This window comes from Lepidochelys kempii, chromosome 4, assembly GCF_965140285.1.
Source record: "Lepidochelys kempii isolate rLepKem1 chromosome 4, rLepKem1.hap1, whole genome shotgun sequence".
In the NCBI taxonomy this organism is placed as follows: domain Eukaryota; kingdom Metazoa; phylum Chordata; order Testudines; family Cheloniidae; genus Lepidochelys; species Lepidochelys kempii.
Window position 1 is genome coordinate 31,055,665 of NC_136383.1, and position 24,767 is coordinate 31,080,431.

A 24,767-nucleotide genomic window follows, 5' to 3' on the forward strand; every position below is an offset into this window, starting at 1 on the left:
TCAAGCTAGTCACATCTCTGAGAACATCAGCCCATCTTTCCCTCCAGATCATCTCCTGTTTCCTCAAGAAACAATCTCTACAGATACTTTAAAGGAAAACCAACTTTATTTGACATGGGACTGAAAATGAAAAGGAAATTACAAAATAATTACAAGCAAAATAAAAACACTAGGAGAACACTAGTGCTATTAAATAGGCCTGAATTTTTACTTACCATCTAGTGGTTAAATGAAATAAAACCATTACATTTGCAGCAATTTCTTTATCTCTCTTAACTGCAGCACATTCATGTTTCAATTTCGGTCTGTGACCCTATCTCTCCGTCTGTGACGTGACCCAGCAAGATGTGTCCAGACATCAAATATTGTGTATCTCTCTCTCTCAAATCTCACATGGAAGTAGTACCATTGAAACTTTGTTTTCATATTGGTTAGATCACAATTTAAAAGCTCTAATAACTTTTTAAAATTTAGGATATTAACCATTTAATGAGGCTACAGCTACGCTGGAGGCACCGTACGACCCTCTCTCCTCGTGACAAGTAAATATATCCTGCCTTTCAGTTTATGCTTACTTTCTTTTCTCTCCCTCCCTCCTTGTTTTCAGATCAATAGTGGGACGCAGGTTCTTTTTTATAATTGGAACTTTGTACCTGTATCGCTGTATTACCATGTATGTTACCACCCTACCTGTGCCTGGAATGCATTTTCAGTGTGCTCCAAAGGTAAGAAATCTTGGTATTGGCCAAAGTATTACATCAAATACAGTATCTGAAAAAGACATCTTGGTACATTCATTTATTTTAATAAAGTTAATGTTTTCTCCACATACTATATGATACTCTTCAGAGATAAGTGTGGCTCCTGGCAGGTGATTATTTTGGTGATTGCTAGGTTTTTCATTTTATTTTGGTATATTGCTGTTAGTAAGGCAGGATTTTGTGAACACTGAGCATCTTTTAGGAGTAGAGAGTACAAGGGAGTAGTACTACAGCAGATTGATTGTTTGCCCATTTTGTTCTAGGTTTTATGTACATCTAGATACGTTAGGATTATGCCAGACTAGACATATTTATTTTTATTTATTTTTTTTTATTTTTTTTAAAAGCCATCTAGATTCATATCTTCAGAGATTTTTTTTTTCAGCTGAGACGTACATAATAAATATACCTTACTGTAGTTTGTCAGCTGACATACAAACCAGCTACTTGGAGGACAAGCTAGTGAAACCTTGCATTGCAGTCAGATTTTTGAGAGGCAATGGTGGCCTGCTGTAAGCACGTTTGCCAATGATGCTGTTTTGGCCAGGGCTGTCTGGGGCTTTTAAATCCAGTTTGGGCAGCTGACACTCATGGCAAAAGGTATGTAAACATAGGAAAAGCAAATTCTCCAAAAAAAAATGTGAGCAAATACTTGTGGAAATTTGATTGTGTTTGCCAATGGTACTGCAGAACTAAATGATAGAGTGCTCTAAATGTTAGACCAATTGTGTGTATGTGTGTGGTGATGGTGAAGAACTGGCTTAGGTTTCTGTTATGATTACTCCAGGTCGCCAAACTAAGATTCCATAGCCACCTTAAAAAGATTTCTTTACTGACATGTTAAGGACTGTTGAATTATTGCTTTTTGGAAGTTTTTCTAGTCCTAACATTGGCACGTTGCAGCACCTACAGTAGACTTTGTATTTTAAATTGCATATTTCTGATTTTTGCTTTCAATATTCATCCCATCCCTCAATGCTGCAATTAAAATGGGATATATGGGAATTAAAAACAGACTTTACCTACCAGGTATCACAGAACAAACATTGGAGCCACTCAGGGGACAGCTTTGGAGGAACAGAATTTCTCCCTAGCAACTCGGTTCAATGAATTAATATTTCAGGACTACTCTAGAGATGGGGGCATATTCATTCTTGATGTAATTGCTTTATCTTACTTGGAGTTAAACCAGGGATGAACTTGTCTCCCCCTCCCCCAAACCCCCAACAAGTTAACTTAGTGAAAACTGATATGAAACTGACTGAGCGTTTGCACAGTATCAGTAAGAAATTTTAAATCAGCCCAAGTGTATTTGAAAAGTCTACAAACATGTCAACAAACCTAGGCTGACTTCTGACCATTTAACTAAGCCCCAAATTAGGCAAATTTCATGTAGTTTTCAGTCTTGATTTGTGAACGTTTTACTTGGCTCTGGACAAAGAGTGAGTGACTTGCATGTAACACCTCACACAATTTTTATATTGGTTCTATTAGAACCATTTCTCACAGTTCAGGGCAACTGTACTTGTGTTTCCCCATAGTGGTCCAGCAAGAGCCCCTGCTCTCATGCTTCCAGACCCCTAGCCATTGCATCTCTTGGGTAGAGACCTGAGTCTCTCTCTGTCCTGACCAGGGCATTTCCAGGCTGCACAGTCCCTTGACTATACTGTGATATCCCCAGCAAAAGATAAGCTGCCTAAGCAGGCTTCTCCTGCTTTCTCTTCAGAGACTACTAACAGAGTAATTGCCAACAGTTGTAAGTTACCACATAACACTTCCTATGAAAGCATTTTATTCTTATGGTAAAAGCATTACAGAGAAAACCTATTAAAATAATAAAAGAACCTACACACATGCTAATAAGCTTACCAGAGATCACTCCAGCTGCCTCCAACATGGACTCTGGCAGGTCAGTCCTTCAAACCTCCCAAAGGGTTCTCTTTTATGGTCGCAAGTTCATAACCGCTTCAGCTCAGAACTAGTACCCAGTCTTATGAGGCCTGAGTAGTCCAAGCCCTTCCCTAAGGATTTGGGCCCTCCATGGACCAGAGTTCCTGTCTTGTTTGCTGGATCAGGAAGAAAGCCCTGAGCCAGCTTAAACTCAGGCTAGTTATTCAAAAGTCCTTTCTTTGTTGCTCCCTGGAGAATCCAAACTGGGTCTTTGAACTGTCCTCAGAGCAACAGGTGAACAGCAGACAAAGTCTCCTGCTCAGGATGAAGCTTCAAAGGCTGAGTTCATAGGTAGTTCCCAGAACAGATGTGGGCAAACTACAGCTCGCGGGCCACATCCGGCCCACGGGACCGTCTTGCCCAGCTCCTGAGCTCCTAGCCTGGGAGGCTAGCCCCCTCCTCCTCCACAGCCTCAGCTCGCTCCACTGCTGGCGCAATGCTCTGGGCAGCAGAGCAGGGAGCTCCTGGGGCAGCAGAGCAGTGAGCCTGACCTGGGGCGCTCTGTGCTGCGTGGCACAGCTGCCTGTCCTGGTGCAGCTGCGCCGCCAGCCACCAGCGCTTCAGGCAGCGCAGTAAGGAGGCAGGGAGCTGGGGGATTAGATAGCAGGCAGGGGAGTTCGGAGGTGGTGATCGGGGGCGGGGGTGTGGATAGGTAGCGGGGCAGTCAGAGGGCAGGGAACAGGGTGATTGAATGGGGACAGAGGTCCCGGGGGGGGGCAGTCTGGAAGGAGAAGGGGGGTTGGATGGGGCGGCAGGGAGCAGGCAGGAGTTCCAGGGGCGGTCTGGGGACAGGGAGAAGGGGTGGTTGGATGTGGCGGGGGGGCATCAGGAAGGAGAGAGGGGGTTGGATGGGGCAGCGGGGAGCAGTGAGGGGCAGGGGGTCCAGGGGCAGTCAGGGGAGACAGAGCGGGGGGGGTTGAATAGGGTGGGGGGTCTGGGGCGACAGAGCGGGGGGTGGATGGGGCAGGGGTCCCGGCGGGGGCTCTCAGGGGGTGAGAAGCAGGTGGGGTGAGATAGGGGACCATGCCATGCCTGGCTGTTTGTGGAGGCACAGCCTCCCTTAAGTGGCCCTCCATACAATTTCAGAAACCCGATGCGTCCCTCAGGCCAAAAAGTTTGCCCACCCCATCCTCAAAACTCTACTTCACGCACATTGTCCCAAAAGATCTATCATGTCTGCTATATTCAGAGGGGTAGCCGTGTTAGTCTGGATCTGCATCCGACAAAGTGGTTATTCACCCACGAAAGTTCATGCTCCAATACGTCTGTTAGTCTATAAGGTGCCACAGGACTCTTTGCCGCGTCTGCTATATTGTTTAACATAGTCTTTTGAAGTTCATATTATCTCTTTGTTCCTCCTAAACATTCAATAAGGTTTAACTTAACTCCATAAGGCTGGCCCAGGATACTGTCATATCTGTCACACCATTATTGAAAGAGAGTTCTGGGGTACGTGCCACAAGTGACAAATATGTACTATGAACTTACACAATTCTTAATGTGTCCATCCTTTTGAAATATACTGTACCTCATCCTGATCAATATATAATGCATACAGAAAGCTTTGCGGTTATTTTTATGAAATTTTTCTGGTAAATATGCTATTATCTTTGAGAAATACATAGACAATAGACAAAGAAGATTCAGATGTTTAGGAAATAGAGCTTTTCATTATTATTTTTTAAGCACAAGTTAACTTAAACTTCTTGTCCAAACATATATTCTTCATCATCTTGAATTTTTTCTCATTTTGCAGTTGAATGGAGATTCTCAGGCTAAGGTGCAGAGGATCCTACGATTGATTTCTGGTGGTGGTCTGTCCATAACTGGATCACACATCCTATGTGGAGACTTCCTGTTTAGCGGTCACACAGTAGTGCTAACACTCACCTACCTGTTTATCAAGGAATGTAAGTTACAGTATTTAAATATAGTTGTGTTGCTGATGCCTGTGTTACAAGAAGAGCACTTAAGCTAAAACCACATTGTTGCATTTTACAACCTAAAATAAATGGCAAAATTGCAATACACAGTTTGACAAAATGCACTTGACCCTCCTAGTGGGTGGCTTCTGGAATGAGTCTGCCATGCTTGTACATAGTATGCAAGTACAATAATATCCTAGTACATGGTGTGGAGCTTCAGAGTTTTTAGAAAACATCTGTGTGTTTTGTGAGACTGATGTGGGAGGGGTGTGTGGTAAGGTTGAGAGAGGGGCTGAATCAGCTCAGTGCACAAAATGATTATCTGTCTTATCACTTCTGTTTGAGGTAATCAGCAAATAATCCTCTAGTTAATGATTTGAGAGAGCGAGAAAGAGAAATGACTCCCCTTGCATCAATGGGAATTATGCCCGCTTATACCAGTGCTGTATTTGGTGCTGAGTTTGGCTTGCACAATGGAGGATACTTTTTTATAACCTCATTTTGCAATGGTCTGTCAAAAATCCAGCTCCTGAGGGCAGTAGGGAACTCTGTGGCTTCTGGAGTCTCACAGTATGAGTTTCAAGATTATGTAACTGAGGACCAGACAGTAAGATGTAATATGCAGCATGCACCACTCGGACCTCAATAATTTGGCTGCTTGTTTGGCCATATGTCAGTGCAGCAGCATTTTTCTTTTAAATTCACGGCATGGCATGTATCTAAAATTAGAATCTGTCCCTGTTTCATTGCTGATTTCCTGAGCACTTTGACTGAGGCATTGGACTTCATTAAATTATTTATCTAACTTCAGCACACAGGATAACGTAAAACATTCTTTTTTGTAACAAAAGAATGTCCCATTACTTGGTGAGGCAAACAATGTTACTTGACAGTCTAAAGAGAGACAGAGAACTTCCATGTGGACATAAGACCTTTTATTTCTTTAAACAACAAAGAGGTATAGCATGGTGACCATTAAGTCTAAGTCTTTGTACTACGAAATTTTCTGGCATTGTATTGTGTGTAATTAATAAATCAAACCTGCTAGAAGAACAGATGGCAGTCAGCCTAATGTTCCATGAGTAGGTGGCAACAGGATTTCCTGCTTTCTGTTTTATTAATTTTGTATGTATGTTTGTTATCACAGCTTAACAGTGGTCATTTAAATCTTATCCTGTAATATATGCCACAGGCAAGATATATTTAACTCTTCTTTTTAAAGATTTTTTTTCCATACAGTAGCATAATTCAGATGTCTTTAAATAGCAGGGTAAGGGTGGGGGAGAATAACAACCAGACTGTACATATAATAAGCTTTGTAAATGCTGCCTAAGGATTGGCAGTGTATCCCATCTGAATTCTTCTGCTTTGTAGTCAAAGTGCTGTGTACATCAGAAGTGCATAATTTACCCATTTCTATTTCCTGTGTAATTAGGAAAATGTAGTTTTCTAAGCAAGAGCATATAGTATATCATTGTTTTGAATTAGAGGTTACTTGAAATATGCTCTGCTGGTCTCTTTGATCAGGCATGTTTCTTGTGTGAGAGACATTTGTTTATTTCTAGGCCCTGGTCTACACTACGAGTTTAGGTCAAATTTAGCAGCGTTAGGTTGATTTAACCCTGCACTCGTCCACATGACAAAGCCATTTTTGTCAACTTAAAGGACTCTTAAAATCTATTTTTGTACTCCTCCCCGACAAGGGGATTAGCGCTAAAATCAACATCGCTGGGTCGAATTTGGGGTAGTGTGGACACAATTCGATAGTATTGGCCTCCGGGAGCTATCCCAGAGTGCTCCATTGTGACCACTGTGGACAGCACTTTCAACTCAGATGCACTAGTCAGGTACACAGGAAAAGCCCCGGGAGCTTTTGAATTTCATTTTATGTTTGGCCTGCATGGCGAGCTCATCAGCACAGGTGACCATGCAGTCCCCCCAGAATCGTAGAGCATAGAATGTTTCTATGCTCCCCCTATCATCTCCGTCCCTGAGGTTATCGCAGATTAGAAGGCAGGAAAAAACGGGCTCCCGCTTGCAGTGCTGTGGCGTATGCGCAGGCAATCCAGGAAAAAGGGTGAGAAATGATTGTCTACCGTTGCTCTCATAGAAGGAGGAAGGGAGGGAATGGTCACTGACGACATGTACCCAAAACCACCCGCGGCTACTTTGTCCGTTCTCAATTTTTTTTAATTAATAAAGAAAGAATGCATGGTTTCAAAACAATAGTTACTTTATTTTGAAGGGGGGAGGGTGGTTGGCTTAAAGGAAATTAAAATCAACAAAGGGGGCGGGTTTGCATCAAGGACAAACTCACACAACGGTCACACCGTAGCCTGGCCAGTCATGAAACCAGTTTTCAAAGTCTCTGTGATGCATAGCGTGCCTTGCTGTGCTCTTCTAATCGGTGTCTGGCTGCTTAAAATCGGACACCAGGCAATTTGCCTCAACCTCCCACCCCGCCATAAATGTCTCCCCCTTACTCTCTCAGATATTGTGGAGCACACAGCAAGCAGCAATAACAATGGGAATATTGCTTGCGCTGAGGTCTGACTAACAGCGCCAGCGAGCTTTTAAACGTCCAAAGGCAAATTCTACCACCATTCTGCACTTGCTCAGCCTATAGTTGAACTGCTCCTTACAACTGTCCAGGCTTCATGAGCCATGGGAGCAAGGGGTAGGCTGCGGTAGGTGTAACCACGCTGTGCAGCCAGCTGGGAGAGCAGCCTGAGGCAGAAGCCTCCAGCTCGCAGGAGATCAGGATAGCAGAATTGCAGCAGAAGTGGTAGAGCGAGCAAAACACCATTGGTGAGGACGGCTAGCAGTCCTACTGCACCGTCTGCTGCAGAGTTGCCCAGATCAGGATAGCAGAGTTACAGCAGAAGCAGATTGAGCCATTCACCATTGATGCAAAGGCACCCAGGAGCTGCTACTGTGTGGCCAAGGCAAAAGAGTAAGAGCCCTAGAGCTGTTACATGTGGACTATACGGCTGCAAGATTTCTTCACCAGTGACAAAGGACAGGAATATGATGCACCTAAAATCTAAAAAGGCTTGCACATTTCCCAGAGTCACTACTCTTGGTAACAGAATGTCAATGATTGCATTGGCTATTTGGATCACAGCAGCCCCCACAGTAGACTTGCCTGCAACAGCAGTGGTGACAGTGAGCTGAGCGGGCTCCCGCTTGCAGTGCTATGGCGTCTGTGCGGTTAACCCAGGAAAAAAGCTGCAAAACGATTGTCTGCCATTGCTTTCACAGAGGGAGGGAGGGGCGACTGATGTCATGTACTCAGAACCACCCATGACAATGTTTTTGCCCCATCAGGCATTGGGAGCTCAACCCAGAATTCCAGTGGGCGGTGGAGACTGGGATAGCTACTAACTCAGAAAGTCGACGCGAACCAGGGTACTGTGGATGCACTCTGCCGACTTACTGCACTTAGTGGGGACGCACGCAATCGACTGTATAAAACCGCTTCCAAAAAATTGACTTTTATAAAATCAACCTAGTTTCATAGTGTAGACATACCCTTTGTGTAGTTCCCCCCCGCTGCTCCCTACCCTCGTATCTTTTGGGTATTGTCGGTGCATTTTACTCAGGGGCTTTCCCCATGCTTCTTTCTCTCTCTCAGAACAGGGGAAGATTATACTAGTGTGGAATATCACTTCTGTCTGGAGCCTGCTTCCTCAACTAGATAACAGGATAGGACTCCAAATCCTGGTCCACAAATCAGTGGAATGGACTCAGCCTTAGCATTTTTGGGGGGATTCTATGATGTAGTCTTTCAGTTCCCCCCACCTTCCTCCAAAACATAACTGAGTCCTGACTACAGTAACTAGATAACACTATGCACAGGGCCAGCCTCTTTGGGTAAGATCACTGGTACAGTATTTACGGTATCCCAAACCTAATGGACTCATTTTACATAAAAAGTGGGGTGGGACTCTTAGGGGGTCCACCACCAGCCTCCGACTGCAGGGGAAGTGGAGCCCAGCTGCCTGTCATGATGTCCGTAGTTGACAACATCAAAAACATTTTTCAAGGAAAAATTTCCAGCTAAACTGCAAGACTGCCAGCTGCTGGAGGGTTGTGGGCATTCTGGATGACTTTAGCACTTGCATACTGCTTCACAAACATTAACAAATTAATTATCACAATGTACTCTGATATGTGGCATACAAGCCCCATTTCACAGACCAGGATACTAAATTAGAAGAAAGGTTATGTGACTTGACTAAAACCACAGATAGTGTCAGAGCTGGAATTAGAAGCCTGGAGTTCCTTGCTCCCAGTTCCATGTCTAACCCATTAGAATAGATTGCCTCTTACTCCTACTGAGCTTACTCCTCTTGTGGCCAGAAGCCATTCTGGATGTTCAGCAAAAGAGCAGTTTCAGTTAAAGGTAGCTGGCTGGGAGGCATCTTGCAATTAACATCCAAAACAGGAGCTTGGACACCACCACCCACCCTGAGCTGTGAATTGGTCTTGGTCCTCTGTCCACAAATGGTGGAAGGACTCTGAATTAGACCATGATTTTTAGGGAAAATTACAGTGACAAACTTTTGAGTCTTAGTGGTCAACTCTTGTCCTTTCTTTGGTAATATAAACTAAAAACCATTTTGAAAATGAAAACTTAGATTACTCTTAACCTTCATAGGTCCCTCAGCTGAAGATCTACAGACCCTAATGGCCATATTTCAGCAGATGATACCTCTGCATCAGTAAGCTTTCTTAGTTGTTCAAAGAGAATTTTTACTACAGTAGAGATTTTTTCTCTCTCTCCATTAATATATATGTATAAAATATCCACACACATCACACAGATTCAAATTAAACTGCTAAAGTTAATCTTGGATATTTATAGAAACATATAATTCTCTCCTTTTGACAGACTCACCTCGTCATTTTTGGTGGTATCATTTGATCTGCTGGTTGATGAGTGCCGCTGGTATAATCTGCATTCTTGTCGCCCATGAACACTACACTGTGGATGTTATTGTTGCTTATTATATCACCACAAGGCTCTTCTGGTGGTACCACTCAATGGCTAATGAAAAGGTAAGTGCAAAGGGTATGTATGTATATGTAATATGTATGTATATGTAAACCGCTATAAACCCAATAATGGCCTCTCCTTGCAAATTCCACAAAAAAGGTCATAATGGCCTTAAAATTAGTAGATTAGATCTGGGGCAAAAATATAATTTTTCCACAGAAATTGAAGCACAAGTATAAAGTTAAGCAGGTGCTTATGTGCTTTCCTGAACAGGGGCCCATGTTAAGAAGTAGTCTGTCATTTCTGGCATGCATATGTTTTTAAAACCTATCTTCTTTCGAAACATGAATACTTTATCACTGTTTTAGGTAGCTAGGATAGACTACACCATATCTTAATTGATTGATAGTAGCTACTAACGTTATTAGAGACCTTAAATTACCCAGCCTTTTTAAAATTTCCAGTTACATTTCCTACAGTACATTGGACAAAGGTTGGCTATATCCTCTGTGTGTGTGTGTTTGTTTTTGTTGTTTTATCTTCTGTTGGCTTTAAATATATTTCTTTTCAATTTGAGTCTCCTCTTTATTCTTCTATTGTGTGACACGTTAGAAAGAAGTGTTCAGTTCTCACTGTGCCATTTGTCATATGGAATACCCAAGTCACATCAAACTGTTTTCCTTTCCAGGTTAAATAAACTTACTATTTGCAGAATTTCATTCAAATATACTGTAATTGTCACTTCTTTATGATTCAGCTAATGCGATTGGTTCTACTGTCTAAACTTGTTAAATTGTTTCTTCTATTCTCCTTTTTCTCCCCAATATAGAATTTGAAGGTCTCTTCCCAGACTAATTTTCTCTCTCGAGCATGGTGGTATCCGATATTTTATTTCTTTGAGAAGAATATTCAAGGCTCAGTTCCTTGCTGCTTCTCATGGCCAATATCTTGGCCTCCCAGCTGCTTCAAGTCTTCATGCAAAAAATATTCACGGGTTCAGAAGACAGGAGAGGACAATGAAAAATCCACCTGAAAGAAAGATGAAGAAAGGAAAGAAAGCATCTGCTCTTTATTTTACCAAAACATTAATGCGATAACCAAAGTTCTTAAAAGGACTAAACTGTAAGGGAATAAGTGGACCAAATTCTTGTGCAATTGTACAAGACAATTGTAGACAAAATATAACACCCCTTGATATGTTTTCTATTCATCACATTTTACAGAGCTATTCTATTCATTAGTACTAGGAGTCCACCACAGATAGGATTTATCCCTGAGAAAGAAAAGAAGCAGTAGTTTGGTTTACTTATGAGATTGAGGTGCCAAAGAACACACCACACCTTTTGTTTATTAATTATCACTCATCCACAAAATATCATCTTTAGAGTTCTGGAGTTTGAGGGCAAAAGCATACTAAAATTTAAAGTTACAATATCTGTCTACAATGGTGGGAAGTGGTTTACTGTATTCTTCTTGCTAATGAAGGTAAGACTTATGATATATGACTGGTGAAGCCGGAAGTGAGCCTTGACATTTTATGCTCTATGGGAATGAATTTACTATGACCCTGAAGTACTCCTACCACCCATGTACTCTGATATACCAGTTTTTACATTTTGTATTGGTAATTTTATATTTAAAAAAAAAAAAACTTAAAAAAAGGAAAAGGAAAGCTGTTGTGATATGATGACACTGCAAATTAGAAATAATACCTGCTAACACCATTGGAGCTCTACAAGCATGGAAGTATTTTTATTTTTAAAACCTATATCTATGTAACAAGAAGAAAATTATTTCAAAGTCTAAACATTTAATGGCAAGTTAGCCTGGGTCTGTATGTATTATGTATATATACCTATATGCATTACATAGCTATATATACATACTTTTGTGTATTCACACACATTAACCAATATTAGATAAATGAAAAGAAAGCTGTGTATAATATGTTATTGTAAGCAAAACTCCCACTGATTTCATTCACCTGCTTCAGGATTGCAAAGTCAGTCCCCAAATGGGAAATGTAAAAATCAAACATTTTAAATTTTTAGTTACTATATCTTGATGACACTATAAGCATTGTGCTTGAGAGCCTGATGTTATGCATTTAGAGGTTTTGGGTTGTTTTTTTTTTCCTTAGAAATCGTTGGCACAAATCTCAGTGACTCATAAACAGGTGCAAGGTGAATACACTCCAACAGCAACACTTCTTCCACTGTTACCTAACCATATTTATTATTAAATGTTACTGTCATATGACTGAACTGCTATTCCTTTCTATCAGGAGTTGTGTAGATACTTTGGTTGGACAAACAAGTATGTTGGTTTAGTATGTGGGAATACACAACTTTGTTAGTGTACAACAGAACTGCAGATTAGCAGCTTACCTGGTCAACATTACTTTTCATGTTGTTCTTGGGGAACCTAAGTGGATACTGGGCAGCCCAGAGTTTAACAGTTTATTTGTTCTGTATTCATTTCCTCAGCTACTCAAGTATTTTATTTCGAAACCTTCAGTAAAAGCTGATCGCAGAGGAAATAATTGCACTAATAGTTAAATTAACCTGTAACTTGAGTGAAAAAACGCTCTTATTTTTAGAATGTCTTGACAAGTGTAAACACTAAAAAGAGAATTAAATAATGACATTCTCATTTTTAAAATATCCAGTTAGAAAAATTAGTACAAATAAAATGCAATATACAGTACCCAGATCTGATTTCTTTTTCAGTTCACAGAGTCAATGACTACAAAATTGTACTCCAGAAAAATATTTTAACTTGCATTTCAGAAGATTTTTGTGCATTATCAAAGCATAATACAACAAACTGCATTTCTTACAGGACATCCTGGTAAAACATAGCAAAGTAATGATATCCAAGCTCTTTAAATAAAAATAAAAATAAAAAATTCTCCTCACTGACTGGGGAGTCTGATGTTGTGCACATGGATACAAGGCTAATGTTTTGTTCCTGGCAGAACTTTAGTGGCTCACAAACTGAAACCAAGGACATACATTTGAAGAACTGTTCCTTCAATTATTAGCTAACCAATCCTATTAGTACAATATCAGCCTTTGCAGATCCCCAAAGTTGTTGTTTTATTTCTTGTTTGAGTTCATCTACATGGACCACAATGTCTTTGGAGACAAACCAGACTACTGTGGTTAATCTCCTAACTGACATGTTAGTTATTTTTAGTTGAACCACTTCTAATAGCAAAGTCTATGGAGGGAAATGTGGGTGAATTTCATTAGTAAACCTGCTTCAAGATAAGCACTGTAAAACTGTGGACTGAGCATTCTAGGAAGGATCAGAAACTATGCTTTTCACTTGGCAGCCTGTTAGGTTACTGAATAACACATCCATTGATAGCCTAAATAGATTACAACAAAGTTCCACTGAGATATTTAGAAGGGTATTTAGCTAATGACTGACCTATAGAATATATCAAGTGCTTTGCTCAAAACCAATATCCTTATTCAGTACAATTTTTTTTAGGTCCCATTTTGTTTAGAGGGGAGAGAATTAAAATTGAGTGAGTAGTGTTGGTTGTTTTTTAAAAAAACAAAACAAAACAAAATCAGTTATAGTTTTGTTTTAGGCCCGCTAAGTGCTCAAATTCCCTCCATTCCCATATATATCAACCGAAATTGTGGGTACTCAAGTTGCTTGCATACTTTGGCCTTTAAACAATAGACGGAGTATCTCAAAAGTTCTTCTTATTGATACAAAGAAAGTAGTAAACTTTATTGTATCAATTTTTTTAAAAAGTGCTCATCTCATTCAGAAACATTTTAAGCTTAAATGTATGCAAGAATGTAGAATTTCGGTGTTACATTTTCACAATATAATTCTAGCCTATTCTTTATTACCACACTGTACTAACAAATCAGGTATAGGCTACAGTCAGTATGTATGAAAATGAGCTCAAAGAATTGACAGCAATTGTAATAAATGTTGGAATATAAAGTAGTTCTACAAAATTTCAAGATGGGAAGAAATGGAGTAAAGTGGATATAATCCAAAAGTAAAAAAGCTTATCTGGAATTCGTTCATAAACCTTCACGGGGTTGAGTGCAGGATTTTATTCCTTATTAGGGTGACCAGATGTCCCAATTTTATAGGGACTGTCCCAATATTTGGGGCTTTGTCTTAAATAGGCGCCTATTACTCCCCCACCTCCCAACCCCCGTCCCGATTTTTCATACTTGCTGTCTGGTCACCCTGTTTCTGATGCCTTTTTATATACCTTTCATTTTATGTAATTTTTCCTGAAACTTTTCTTTGATTTAAATACTGTCTGTATCTGCTGACATGCCATGAGACATAGTTGAGCTGCAATTTCTGTCCTTTGAAGAGAGCCTGGATGGGCCCTTCTGAAATCAGTGGAAGTTCCATGTGTGCATCTGCCACATCACTGAAGACACAGGAGCTGCTGGGTCCTTGGCACTTCTGAAATCCAGGTCTCTCATCTATGTGTCTAACTGGATTTAGAAGCCTAAATTGGGCACCCTATTAAAAAAAATCTCAGCCATGGTCATTACTTAAAAGGGTAATATGATAGTGTTATGCTCAGTGTACTGCTGGTTTGCAACAGATCTGTCACATTAGCAAATAAACTTGGCCTTGTTCAACCACTTTAGATTTTATCTCCATGGTGTGTCCTTAATGCCCTCTTGTGACTATAAATGGTATGTGTTCAATATCACTCACTGACTTGTAAAAATGGTATTTTTAGGGTAATTATTATGCGTTGGGCAGCCAGTCCAGAGAAAATAAAACATTCCCCAACACTAGAACAGATTTATTTTTTTTAATATTCCAATGAATGTGGTTAGGTTGACTGTTTTTATTCATTTGTACATGTTTCTGCATTACCTAGTTTTGGCCAGGACCCAGAAGTAACATATGCTAATATGAAGTGGTGGTGTTCTTGCATTATCAGCAACTCAGCTAGAACTAAGAAGTGGCAGGAAAAAAAAAGTCATGAGACTTGCAGACAAGATATTTGGATACTGTGGGATCATCATCTCAAATCGAATCAATCCTCCAAACTTTGAGTTTCACCCATTGCTAGTGTTTTCATTGCCAGATGGCTTGTCCTGTTTGTTTAAAGTACACACAGTGCCAATCAAGATCTGTTTCTTACTATGCTGGATATGAAACATGGTCTAGTGCTTAACAATCTGATCCATCTCTCACTGAAGTGGGGAGTCTTCCCATTTATTGCAAAGGATGAGCCCTTCAGGAAAGACCTGGGAAACTGCAGATTCTGATTCTGCTCTGCTACTGACTCGTTGTGTGAATATGGGAAGCCATAACCTTTTCTTCCTGATTATCAGAGCCACCACAGTTCCATTTGTTTTTGCTAGGAATTGAGAGCTCAATACCGCTGAAAATTCTGTGTCTCAGTTTCACCATCTGTAAAAGAGAGAGACTGCTTTCCTATCTTATAACCCTACTGAGGCTTAGTGTTTGCAAAGAATTTCTAGATGATTGGATGGAAGGTGCTATAAAAGTGCAAATATTTTATTTATTGTAAACCACTCCTTTAACACTAAGTCATGTGAGGTATGTTTTGAGAGTTAGGATGAGTCTACACTGGTAACGCTAAAGTGCTGCCATGGCAGCGCTTTAACGTGGCTTGTGTGGCTCTTTTTTTTTTTTTTTTTTTTTTTTTTTAGCTCTCCCAGTGCTCTTAAAAAAACAAAACAAAAAAACCCAAAAACCCACCACCTCCACAAGGGTCGTAGCTCCCAGCACTGGTGCACTGTCTACACTAGTGCTTTAGAGCACTGAAACTTGCTACGCTCAGGAGGGTGTTTTTTTCACCCGCCCCGGAGCGAGAAAGTTACAGCACTGTAAATTGCCAGTGTAGACAAGTCCTTACATGGCTGCACCAGGCACTGTAAAAACCACTGTAAAACCAGCTTTTAAGCCACCTTTTTCAGTGGCTGAATTTGATAGCCAAATCAATATTGCTGTTTAATTGCATCTGAGAATAACTTCCCAGCACAGTATTAATGCCATTTCATTGTTATAAAATTATGTTCTTAAATGCCAGTAATATGGGATGCTGCAAAGTGGTGATGCAGAATTTTTTAACAACCATTGAGAACAAAGTCAAAATAATCTAGTCTTGTATTTCATGCAAATATACACTTCCACACATCCTTACAAATTGCTTATATAGTCTGTCAGCTTCGGTTAGCTGTATAGCATCCATCACGGTTAGAAATGAATCCAGGGAATAAAGAGTAAACCTTTAGTATAGCATGTGATGATTGTATTGCTGACTTCCAAAAAGAAAGACTAGAAGAAACCATAAACACAAATTAAATCAATGTTCCTATGTAATTGTTAATGCTACATAACATGAGAGTGTGTTGCAGAAAGTGTATTAGTGGTTCAAAGGTAGCCAGTTTTGTATTTTTACAAATATACTATTTTAACGTGTTAAGTGCCTTATTGTTCAGTTTTACATCTATATGTATTATACTGTGAAATGTTTTTTCAATAGTTTCTGCTATAAGATATTATATATACAGTGTATGCTATTCTAAGTTATAATTGTATTTGGATAAGCTTGCAGGTTTTAATCAAGTTTTAATATAATTTAAAATCTTTATTTCACACACTAACTGCTCCTTTTCAAACTGCCATTAACAGCACCATATAACAGAGCAGCACCTTACAGAAACACTGTTTGTGCTTCTATACTTGTGTGCTTCTATTCTAAGGGTGCATTAGCACTTTGGCTCAAAAGCTCCTGAGTTAACTTCATGCCAGGCTGAAATGTAGCAAGTGAGGGTTTCAGGCTAAGTGCAAATATTTCAACAAAAGTGTGTCAGGGTGGGGTGGGGTTAGAGCCATCCTTAGGCATACAAGGCTGTGTAGGGCACCTGAAAATTTGGGGCACCCCTGGGTCTTAGTGTCCACCCTTCTGCCTCTTCCTATCCCTGTTCTGACCTTTCCTGCAGGCTCCCACCACAGCTGACTGCTGCACCCTGGTGAGTCTTCCTCCAGAGGGGATCTAGTACTTAAAAGTGAAGAAGCCTGCCAGACCTAGCACAACATTGAAACTGTTAAAGAGCCATTCAAGTGGTCAGGTTTCAGAGTAGCAGCTGTGTTAGTCTGTATTCACAAAAAGAAAAGGAGTACTTGTGGCACCTTAGAGACTAACCAATTTATCTGAGCATGAGCTTTCATGAGCTCAAATAAATTGGTTAGTCTCTAAGGTGCCACAAGTACTCCTTTTCTTCAAGTGGTCATGAAGCCATTTAACAGGCATTTGCCAACTCCCAGGTATCTGCCAGTTTCTGAATTTACTGACAAATAGTTGTGCACTACTGTAATATTTACTCAGAACATATTAGTCTACAGAACCTTAATTTAAAATTTGCTTTAAAAATATTTCACTAGTGTGTTGCTGAAGATTATAAAATCATATCTCTAAAAAATCCTTGCATAGATTTTTAGATGCACAATCTGAGTATTCATCTTTAGCTTTAAATGCTTGGATCTTCAGACGTATAGTTTTTTAAATAAATCCTTCAAAAGACCACCCTTACTAAAATCCACATGCGAGCCCAGGCTGCCATCAGGCATAAGGGGCACCAGTTTAATAGTACTGCATAGGGTCCCATAAATCCTAAGGATGGCCCTGAGGGCAGGGGCGGGGGGGGGGGGGAGTTCTGTTTAAGTTAGATGTTATATTACAGTAAATGTTTATTAATCTCTTATAACAACCTCTCCTCCCCTGCCAGAAAAATCCCTCTGCTTCATTTTTAAGCTCAAAGGTTGAGGCTGTTGGCTTCTAATGTCAGGTTTCAGAGTAGCAGCCGTATTAGTCTGTATCTGCAAAAAGAAAAGGAGGACTTGTGGCACCTTAGAGACTATCAAATTTATTTGAGCATAAGCTTTTGTGAGCCACGCTTAATGTGGATTTAAAGTGCCTTTGGGTGGGAGATGGCTGAATTTGCTTTCAGTGGGAACACTTAAAATCCACATGAATCATATACACGATTTTTATAGCCATCTTCAGTGGATGCGTGCTTTGGGCTAACTTGTGCCTACAGTTGAGGACACAGCGTAAGCCACTGCACCCAGAACCCCCAGGAGGAATTTTAGCTGACTGTTTGATTCAGTACATGCTAGCCTGGCATACCAACCTAGGAGAAGGTGCAGCACATGTTCACCTCCACAGCTGACATGCTTTTCACTTCACTTTTGGGATAAGTGTTCCTACTAACCCTGTACAGTCAGTGTGCTCCCAGGTGCACTTTCCAGCCACTGTACAGAGTCTCTGTGTAGTGGAGGGTCGTTGAACCCCCTCCCCTTCCCTTATTCACTTGCACAGGGTCAGTCACTATCTGGTTTGTTTTCAGTAAATTAAAATATTGTAAAGCTAGATATAATGCACAGTCACTATTGTAGGGTGGAAACTCAACTTCTTAAAGTGCCTGTATATGGGCTTGATTCTAGAGAAATATGTCTAGTTCCAAGCCATACAAATGTACTATTGGTTAATTCAGGGCCTGTATTTCGTATTTGTCCAATGCATAATAAGGGCTCTGAGAGGTTAACTTCCGTAAGGCTGCAGGGATTAACCACACATCAGCAATCTATAGTGTCAAAATTAGCCTTCATACTAAAACACTACTTTTTCTGGATAGATCTTACAATTGCCTGAATATGTATTTAGCTGATGTTTTGTTTTTAATTACCTTTATAAAATTTTTCAAAAAGAAAAAAGTTCAGGGAGTAGAAAATATGCTAAAAGATGAACTTGAATTGCTTCTTTATACACTCTTTAAAATCCAATCATTAAGAGCCCTATGAAAGGCTGCACAGAAGTCCGTGATATATGTGGGCACCTCCCTCTGCAGGATGAGGTTCTAAAAAATTGTGAGTAGCCTTAAAGTACAGATTCATTTTAAAAGAAAACTAAGTATTTTGCTATTCACTAATTGAGTTCAAAATTCTGTGTTTCTCTTGCAAGAGCTGCTATTAGGCACCTATGTCCTGATTCAGCAAGGTATTTGAGTATGTACTGACTTAAAGCGTGTGAGTAGTTCTATTGAAGTCAGTGGGACTATTCTCATGCTTAATACTGAATACATGCTTAAGTACCTTGCTGAACACTGACTGCTTGGCATAGCACTACGATCATGAACAGTCCCACTGAAGTCAGTGAGACGGCTTCCAGTAGTAAGTGCTATGCCCATTACTAACTGTATGCAGGATTCTTATTTTGTGTCTAACCATTAACATAATGGGCCAGAATTTGGTCCACAGAATGCAAAATGTGTAAGGAGGCTGTAGCTGTTTGTGGCAGATCTCTCAGTAAAGTGAACCGTATAGTAGACACCCCCTTTTTGCTGCTTTGTGGCCTGTCATGTGCTATGAAATGTTGCATCCTCTACTACAAAGTGTTGCAGTATATACATGATCAAGTTATTGTAATATTGGTGCTTTGAAAATAAGAATCAGGGCAATAATCAGTAGCATTTCTAGTTACACATTTCAATGGGGTGTTGTCCTCGCCCAATCAGTGCCTCACCTTCTACACTGCTATTTATACTCATGCTAGGCAGCGTGTACTCTGTACACCACCATAAGTGTAGATGTAGCCTAAGAAGGCCATCCTGTGAGTTTGAAACATATACATAAGCTGAAACTCTTCTATGTCCAATGTGAAGGCTAAATAGCCACAGTATATGGCACAGCTGTGTGCATGGGTCTGCACACCTACAGCTGTAAAATAAGGTAGAGTCTGATTCCAAGTCCCTACCTTGCCCATGTGTCATATCGAAATTTGCAAGTTAGGGACCACGTATTTGCCTCGGAGCTCCATGCAGAACCACCATTGACTTTGTGACTATAAGTATCGCAACTTTAAAAATAAATCAGGAACAAATTCTGTTCTTTTGAAAACTGTTAAGAGTATTTTTGTTTGTAAATAAAGCTTTTAGCTTCTCAATTTTACTTTTAATTTGCAGTTTTATATTTAAGTATAACAAAAGGAAAAAATATTATGTATAGGGTGCTGCAAGAGGAAATAGGGATAGTTCATGGATTTTAAATACATTTTAAACAAACCATACTTCTGTGAGATGGTATACAGGAAATCATGGTATGAGGTTGGAAAGAGGAGCTGGTTTAGAAAATCTTAGATATAACTTGATCTAAAAATGTAAGCATGCCACTAGGTAGGTTTGTGGCATGGACTAATGGCTGAGTTTTAAAAAAAAAAAGTATACGGTTTCATCTATATATAATAGTGCTTCAGTAATGATGTCAAGAAATAGATAAAAGCCTGTTTAAAAGGAGAGAGACGTTGGACATCATTCCTTTGTTCTTTTCTAGTTTTAAAATGTAGATTTTTGGAGGAGGAAAACTACTGAGTAAAATCTCTGGTCTTTTAGCTCCCATTGAAAAGCAGAATCAGAAATATTGTCACATGATAAAATAACATACTTGGCATATCTGACCATCTATTCTTAAGAGAGGCCTACCGAGGAGCTAACTTGTCCGTGGCCTAACTGTAGTTAACCTCTCTTGAGCTGGGTCTTCCATGTCAAGATATGTGTCAGTGCCTTGAATATAAGAAAGTTGTTTTAAGGAAGCTTACATTATGGACTGCTTGGACTATCAACCAGAAACTTCCATTTCCTGTTCTATTAATGCTTAAGTTCCACAAGCACAAACATCTACCAGAAAAATGGATTCTGTGCCTTCTGCTAGACCTGAAGAGGAAAAGTATTTTTTTCAAACACACATTATGTAATCTAGGGCAATGCTCTATTCAAGACTAAACACACGAGGAAGTTGGCCAGCGAGTCCAGCTTTTGAGAAAAGTAGTTCCTGCAGATTAAAGTCGTGCTGCTCTGGCTGAGCAAAGTAGGGAAACACTCAAGGCAATACTACCCATCTCCTGGAGGATGCAAGGCCTATATTTAACTAGGAGTTTCACTGTTAAAAATCCCTTGTCTTGTATTTGCACAAAAGCTTTATATATAAAATGTCAATTATATGTATTGAAATCCTGGTATAGTGAACTTCGATTCAAGCAATTATTTTCAAAAATCTTACAGTTCTAGAACTCATTCTGGTTATGGACACAGGTGCATAGTTTGCTGATGGAATGTGTGCACAAATATATACTGAGTCAGGCTGCATACTTGCTTTGCCATACATGTTAGAAAACTCTTAAAATCTTACACAAACATCTGAGTATTCTGTTGGTCATTTACATAGTGTTGTAAGATGCTGCCCTTGTGAATCAGCTAGGCAAAACTCCCCTTACAGGTCATGTTATAGATCTTTTTACTTGGGCATGGATATTTTATTATATGTTTACAATCTTAGTAAAAAAGACAAGGTAACGGTTGAAAAATGAGTGAGGGGAAGTGTATTTTTGCATTGGATAGTGTGCACATTTTCCAGGTGAACAAGTGGTTGGGGTCTTTTTAGTTAATGGAAACAAATACTTCTGATTAGTAGCAGTAGTCTAAGCTCACCACCTGCCTAGCCATTCTTGTATGGAACTCTTATTGACATCAGCGGGAGATTTGCACAAGAGTCCAGTTGAAAATTACATAATAGAGATCCACACTGCTATTAAGCCACAGTGCAGATCCAAAAGCAGAATTTTGCCCTTACAACTTGTCTTTAACTACATGTATGGTAAATGAAAAAGTAGTTTTTGTTTTTTTTATTTCCTAGATAAAAGTTCACTTAACAGGAATACATCATTGTCTTTGTAAATACATACTACCTGTCCAAGTTACTGGTGTACACTTCAGAACTTTCATGCTTGGTTAGTGGATCACAGATGTCAGGCTTTAAACTATTCTGTAACTTATGGAAGATGTTATGTTTATCTATGGCAAGTGTTTTATTCTGAGAAATGTGTAACATTTTGAAAGGACATGTAACATTAGAACAGCTTTTTTTTTTTTTTCAAATAAAGTGCCTGGGAAGGCAAAGATCCAAATGGTTGTCAACAATTTGAAATGAACTTTATACAGCAAATAAAAAGACAAGCTCCTTGCTTAGAAAAGTCTACAATCTAACTCAAACACTTTACATTAGTCAATAATGCAAAAAGTGATAACATTAACTGAATTGGAACCTACAGAAGTCCTTTGTATCCATAAAACTACAATGGTACTATAGTTTTGAAACAGAGAAAGACCAAGATCTGGATAGTTTAAAAGAGTTTGATAGTAAATTTACCAGTAAGTTAAGAATTATTTTTTTACTAATTAATAGAATTTCAAAAGTTTTGCAAGTTTAATTTTGTAACTATTCTCAGTTGCTTTTTATAAGTACAGAATAAGTGACTGTTCTGAATGTATTGGATATTTCCTTATTTTAAAAAGTGTGCATGGATCATTAAGAAGTAAATGGGAAGGTGGTGCCAATATATTAACACGAGTACTGAAAGGGTTACATCTGCAGGAAAGTGAATAGAAGGGAAGTTGAGGCCTGTTTTAGCCATTCTATTTTTCCAGTGCTATGACTGACCCCCTAATTTCTGCCATCACATTTCCAGTCTCCATCCCCCAAGCCTTCTAGACTCTCTGCCTTCCTTTACTTATCTCCAGCCTCTCTACCTCTAATTCCTGTCCACCCAAGCTTCCCTAAGATTTTGTGATTTTATGTGCCTTCCCTTCAATGAAGCTGGTGCCCCGCTCCCTCTTGTGAGTTCTGGTGATGCTCTGCTTCCAGTGACTGATGCAGTCACCCTCCTCATTCAGTTGTTCCTTTGCTAGTGTGCTCTAAACTCAAAGACATCCTAATCTGTTGTGCTTGGAGTGGGAGTGGGGCAGATTAGATGGAGACAGAAAAATGAAGAGGGAAATAACTTACTGCCACATTTACTTGTGACAGAAAGGAGCCCAATTACTGGAATCTATGCGGGTGCATCTCTGGTGCCCTGGTCTTTCTGAAACTGGAGGGCTTAGCAGCTCTTTCACTCCTCGGGCGGGGGAAAGGCATCAAGATTTCAAAATTTTAAACTTTAATGTTGTCATAATTTGAATTTTAGCTTTTTTTTTTAATGTGAAAACCCTATTTTATGAAATTTCACCCACAGGTGAAATTTTACTTGCACAAAGTCACCTGAAAGGAAATCATGAAAAATGAAGGACATATCCTGTTCAGAAGAAATGTAAAACTCATTGTGGCTAATTTTTTCCTCAATAAATTTTTCTCACACCCAGCCCAACAGAAAAATAAATAAGAAGCCTGTAAACTGATCAAGCTACTTCTCCAACAGATTATGAAAGAAGGAAGAAGAGAAGTTATTCCTATTTTTAAAGACATTGGAGATACTCTGATTTTAACATAATGGGAGCCATATAAATATGGGGATAGATAGAGATAATCTTACTATGCCATGTGGAGGGGGTTTGATAACTCTATATATACCTTTCTTCTCTAATTTCTATGGTGGCAAAGTTGAATTAAAATAGTGAATGCTGCTACAATGAGTGGAGAGGAAAGAGGTTAGGAGAAGGCACATATTCATCTGATACTGTTTCCCCCCCATAAAAACAGCAGAATTCTTCAATACTCTATTTATTGGTTCTTAATGCCTTAGCCTCTCTCTTTCTGAATTAAGACTGCAAAATATACTGTAATTTTTCCTTATTCTGATAAAATGCCTGGTTCAGCTAAACTGCTGCGTGCACACACTGTTTCATGCTATGTTTTCTTCATATTGTTCCAAGCTATAGCATTCTTTTAAATGTTACTTCTCTATTTATAGAAACATGTTTTCGTTCTAATTAAAGTACTGAGAGTTTCAGGCAAATCCAATGGAAGAGGCTACATTAGGCTTCTTTTTCAATCTGATTTGTCTTTGTGAACTTCATTTCTTTTATATTGCATTGTATGGCAGCAGCTAATAAAAATATCAGCCCCTTATATGGAGCAGATTAGAGAGAGACTGTATCTAACTGTATCTAACAGTTTCATATTTGTTTGAAGAAAAATTGGCCTTGACTATTTGAAATGTCAGATATGCCCACTTCAGTACACTCCTTTATAATCACCATAAATTGTTTTTAAATATAGCTCAGCTAATGTCATGGAGCTTTTTGTGGTAAATTGCTGTAGAGTTAAAGAGACATTCTAATACTGAAAAAATAAACTATTTGGGGTCGTCAGCAACCCACTTCCTCCTTTACAGCTGCTTTATAGGAGAATTAAGGCTACAGTGCTGGTGTATATGTGCCCTTTATCAATAACCTTGTTTAGTAAATGCTACTGATATTCTGCCTTAAAAATAATGCATCAATTTCATAACATAATACGGTTGTGCAGTAACATGTCTTCCAGCACAGTGTCCAAAGATGGGCAAAACACACACTGTGTGTTATGGGAGGTGCAAGAGTGCCTTTTTAGATGTGAAGCTCAGAATTGTGATCACCAGTCATGGAAGATCCACATCAAGCCCTCCTTCTCAGAGAGCAGGCCATTATAACAGCAGGGTCTTAGAGCATCAACAAATTAAAAAGATAGGTGAAATGGAAAATATTTCTGAAAAGATACAGTTCTGTTCATCAGAACTTCTTTGGCTCCAACTACAAGCTTAGAGTGGAATCTCCCCAAAGCAAGGACTGTCCTCCTGAAGGCTTTGAAAAGTATCTATAACATAGTTACAGTTGTAAGCAGTGTCAGGATGAGCTCCACCCTGACATCTAGTGGTGAGGTGTGGCAAGTTGTGGAAAAGAACTTCAGTGGCTGATCTCATTTGCATAGGCACACCCACCCCACCTAGAATGAGGCCATAGCTGCCCAAATGGTCACCTTGGCTGCTGTGGGATCCCCAGTGTCTCTGTTATTGGGGCAGGAAGAATAAATTGTTATTACCCTGATTATGGGAACTGTGCTTGGAACTGTACTTGGCCTTTTGTTATGATGGAGGGACTCACCATCAACTAAGTAGCACTCGCTAGGCAAGGGTCATGGGTTTTAAAACTCTGTGAATTGAGAGAGGCTGGGGACAAGTATTAATACTTGGTGGTATGGGCTCCTGGGAGAGGGCCTTATATGCTAATTGCACTTCCTCCTCTCTCCACTGCAGAATATCAGAGCTAATTTTGATTCCATTAGGAGTCT

The 24,767-nt window shown here is 39.7% G+C and overlaps 1 protein-coding gene across 3 annotated transcripts in view; it reads left to right on the forward strand.

The window, feature by feature from the left end:
- Positions 1–12,353, forward strand: part of SGMS2 (sphingomyelin synthase 2) — a 60,178-nt gene extending 47,825 nt beyond the window's left edge. For all 3 annotated transcript variants that reach the window (XM_073340045.2, XM_073340044.2, XM_073340046.2), the window contains exons 3-6: positions 608–725; positions 4,468–4,621; positions 9,531–9,697; positions 10,465–12,353. In XM_073340045.2, the coding sequence (XP_073196146.1) occupies positions 608–725; positions 4,468–4,621; positions 9,531–9,697; positions 10,465–10,668 (643 nt within the window). In that variant the 3' untranslated portion in view covers positions 10,669–12,353. The remainder of the gene's footprint in view (positions 1–607; positions 726–4,467; positions 4,622–9,530; positions 9,698–10,464) is intronic.
- Positions 12,354–24,767: the final 12,414 nt, after the last annotated feature.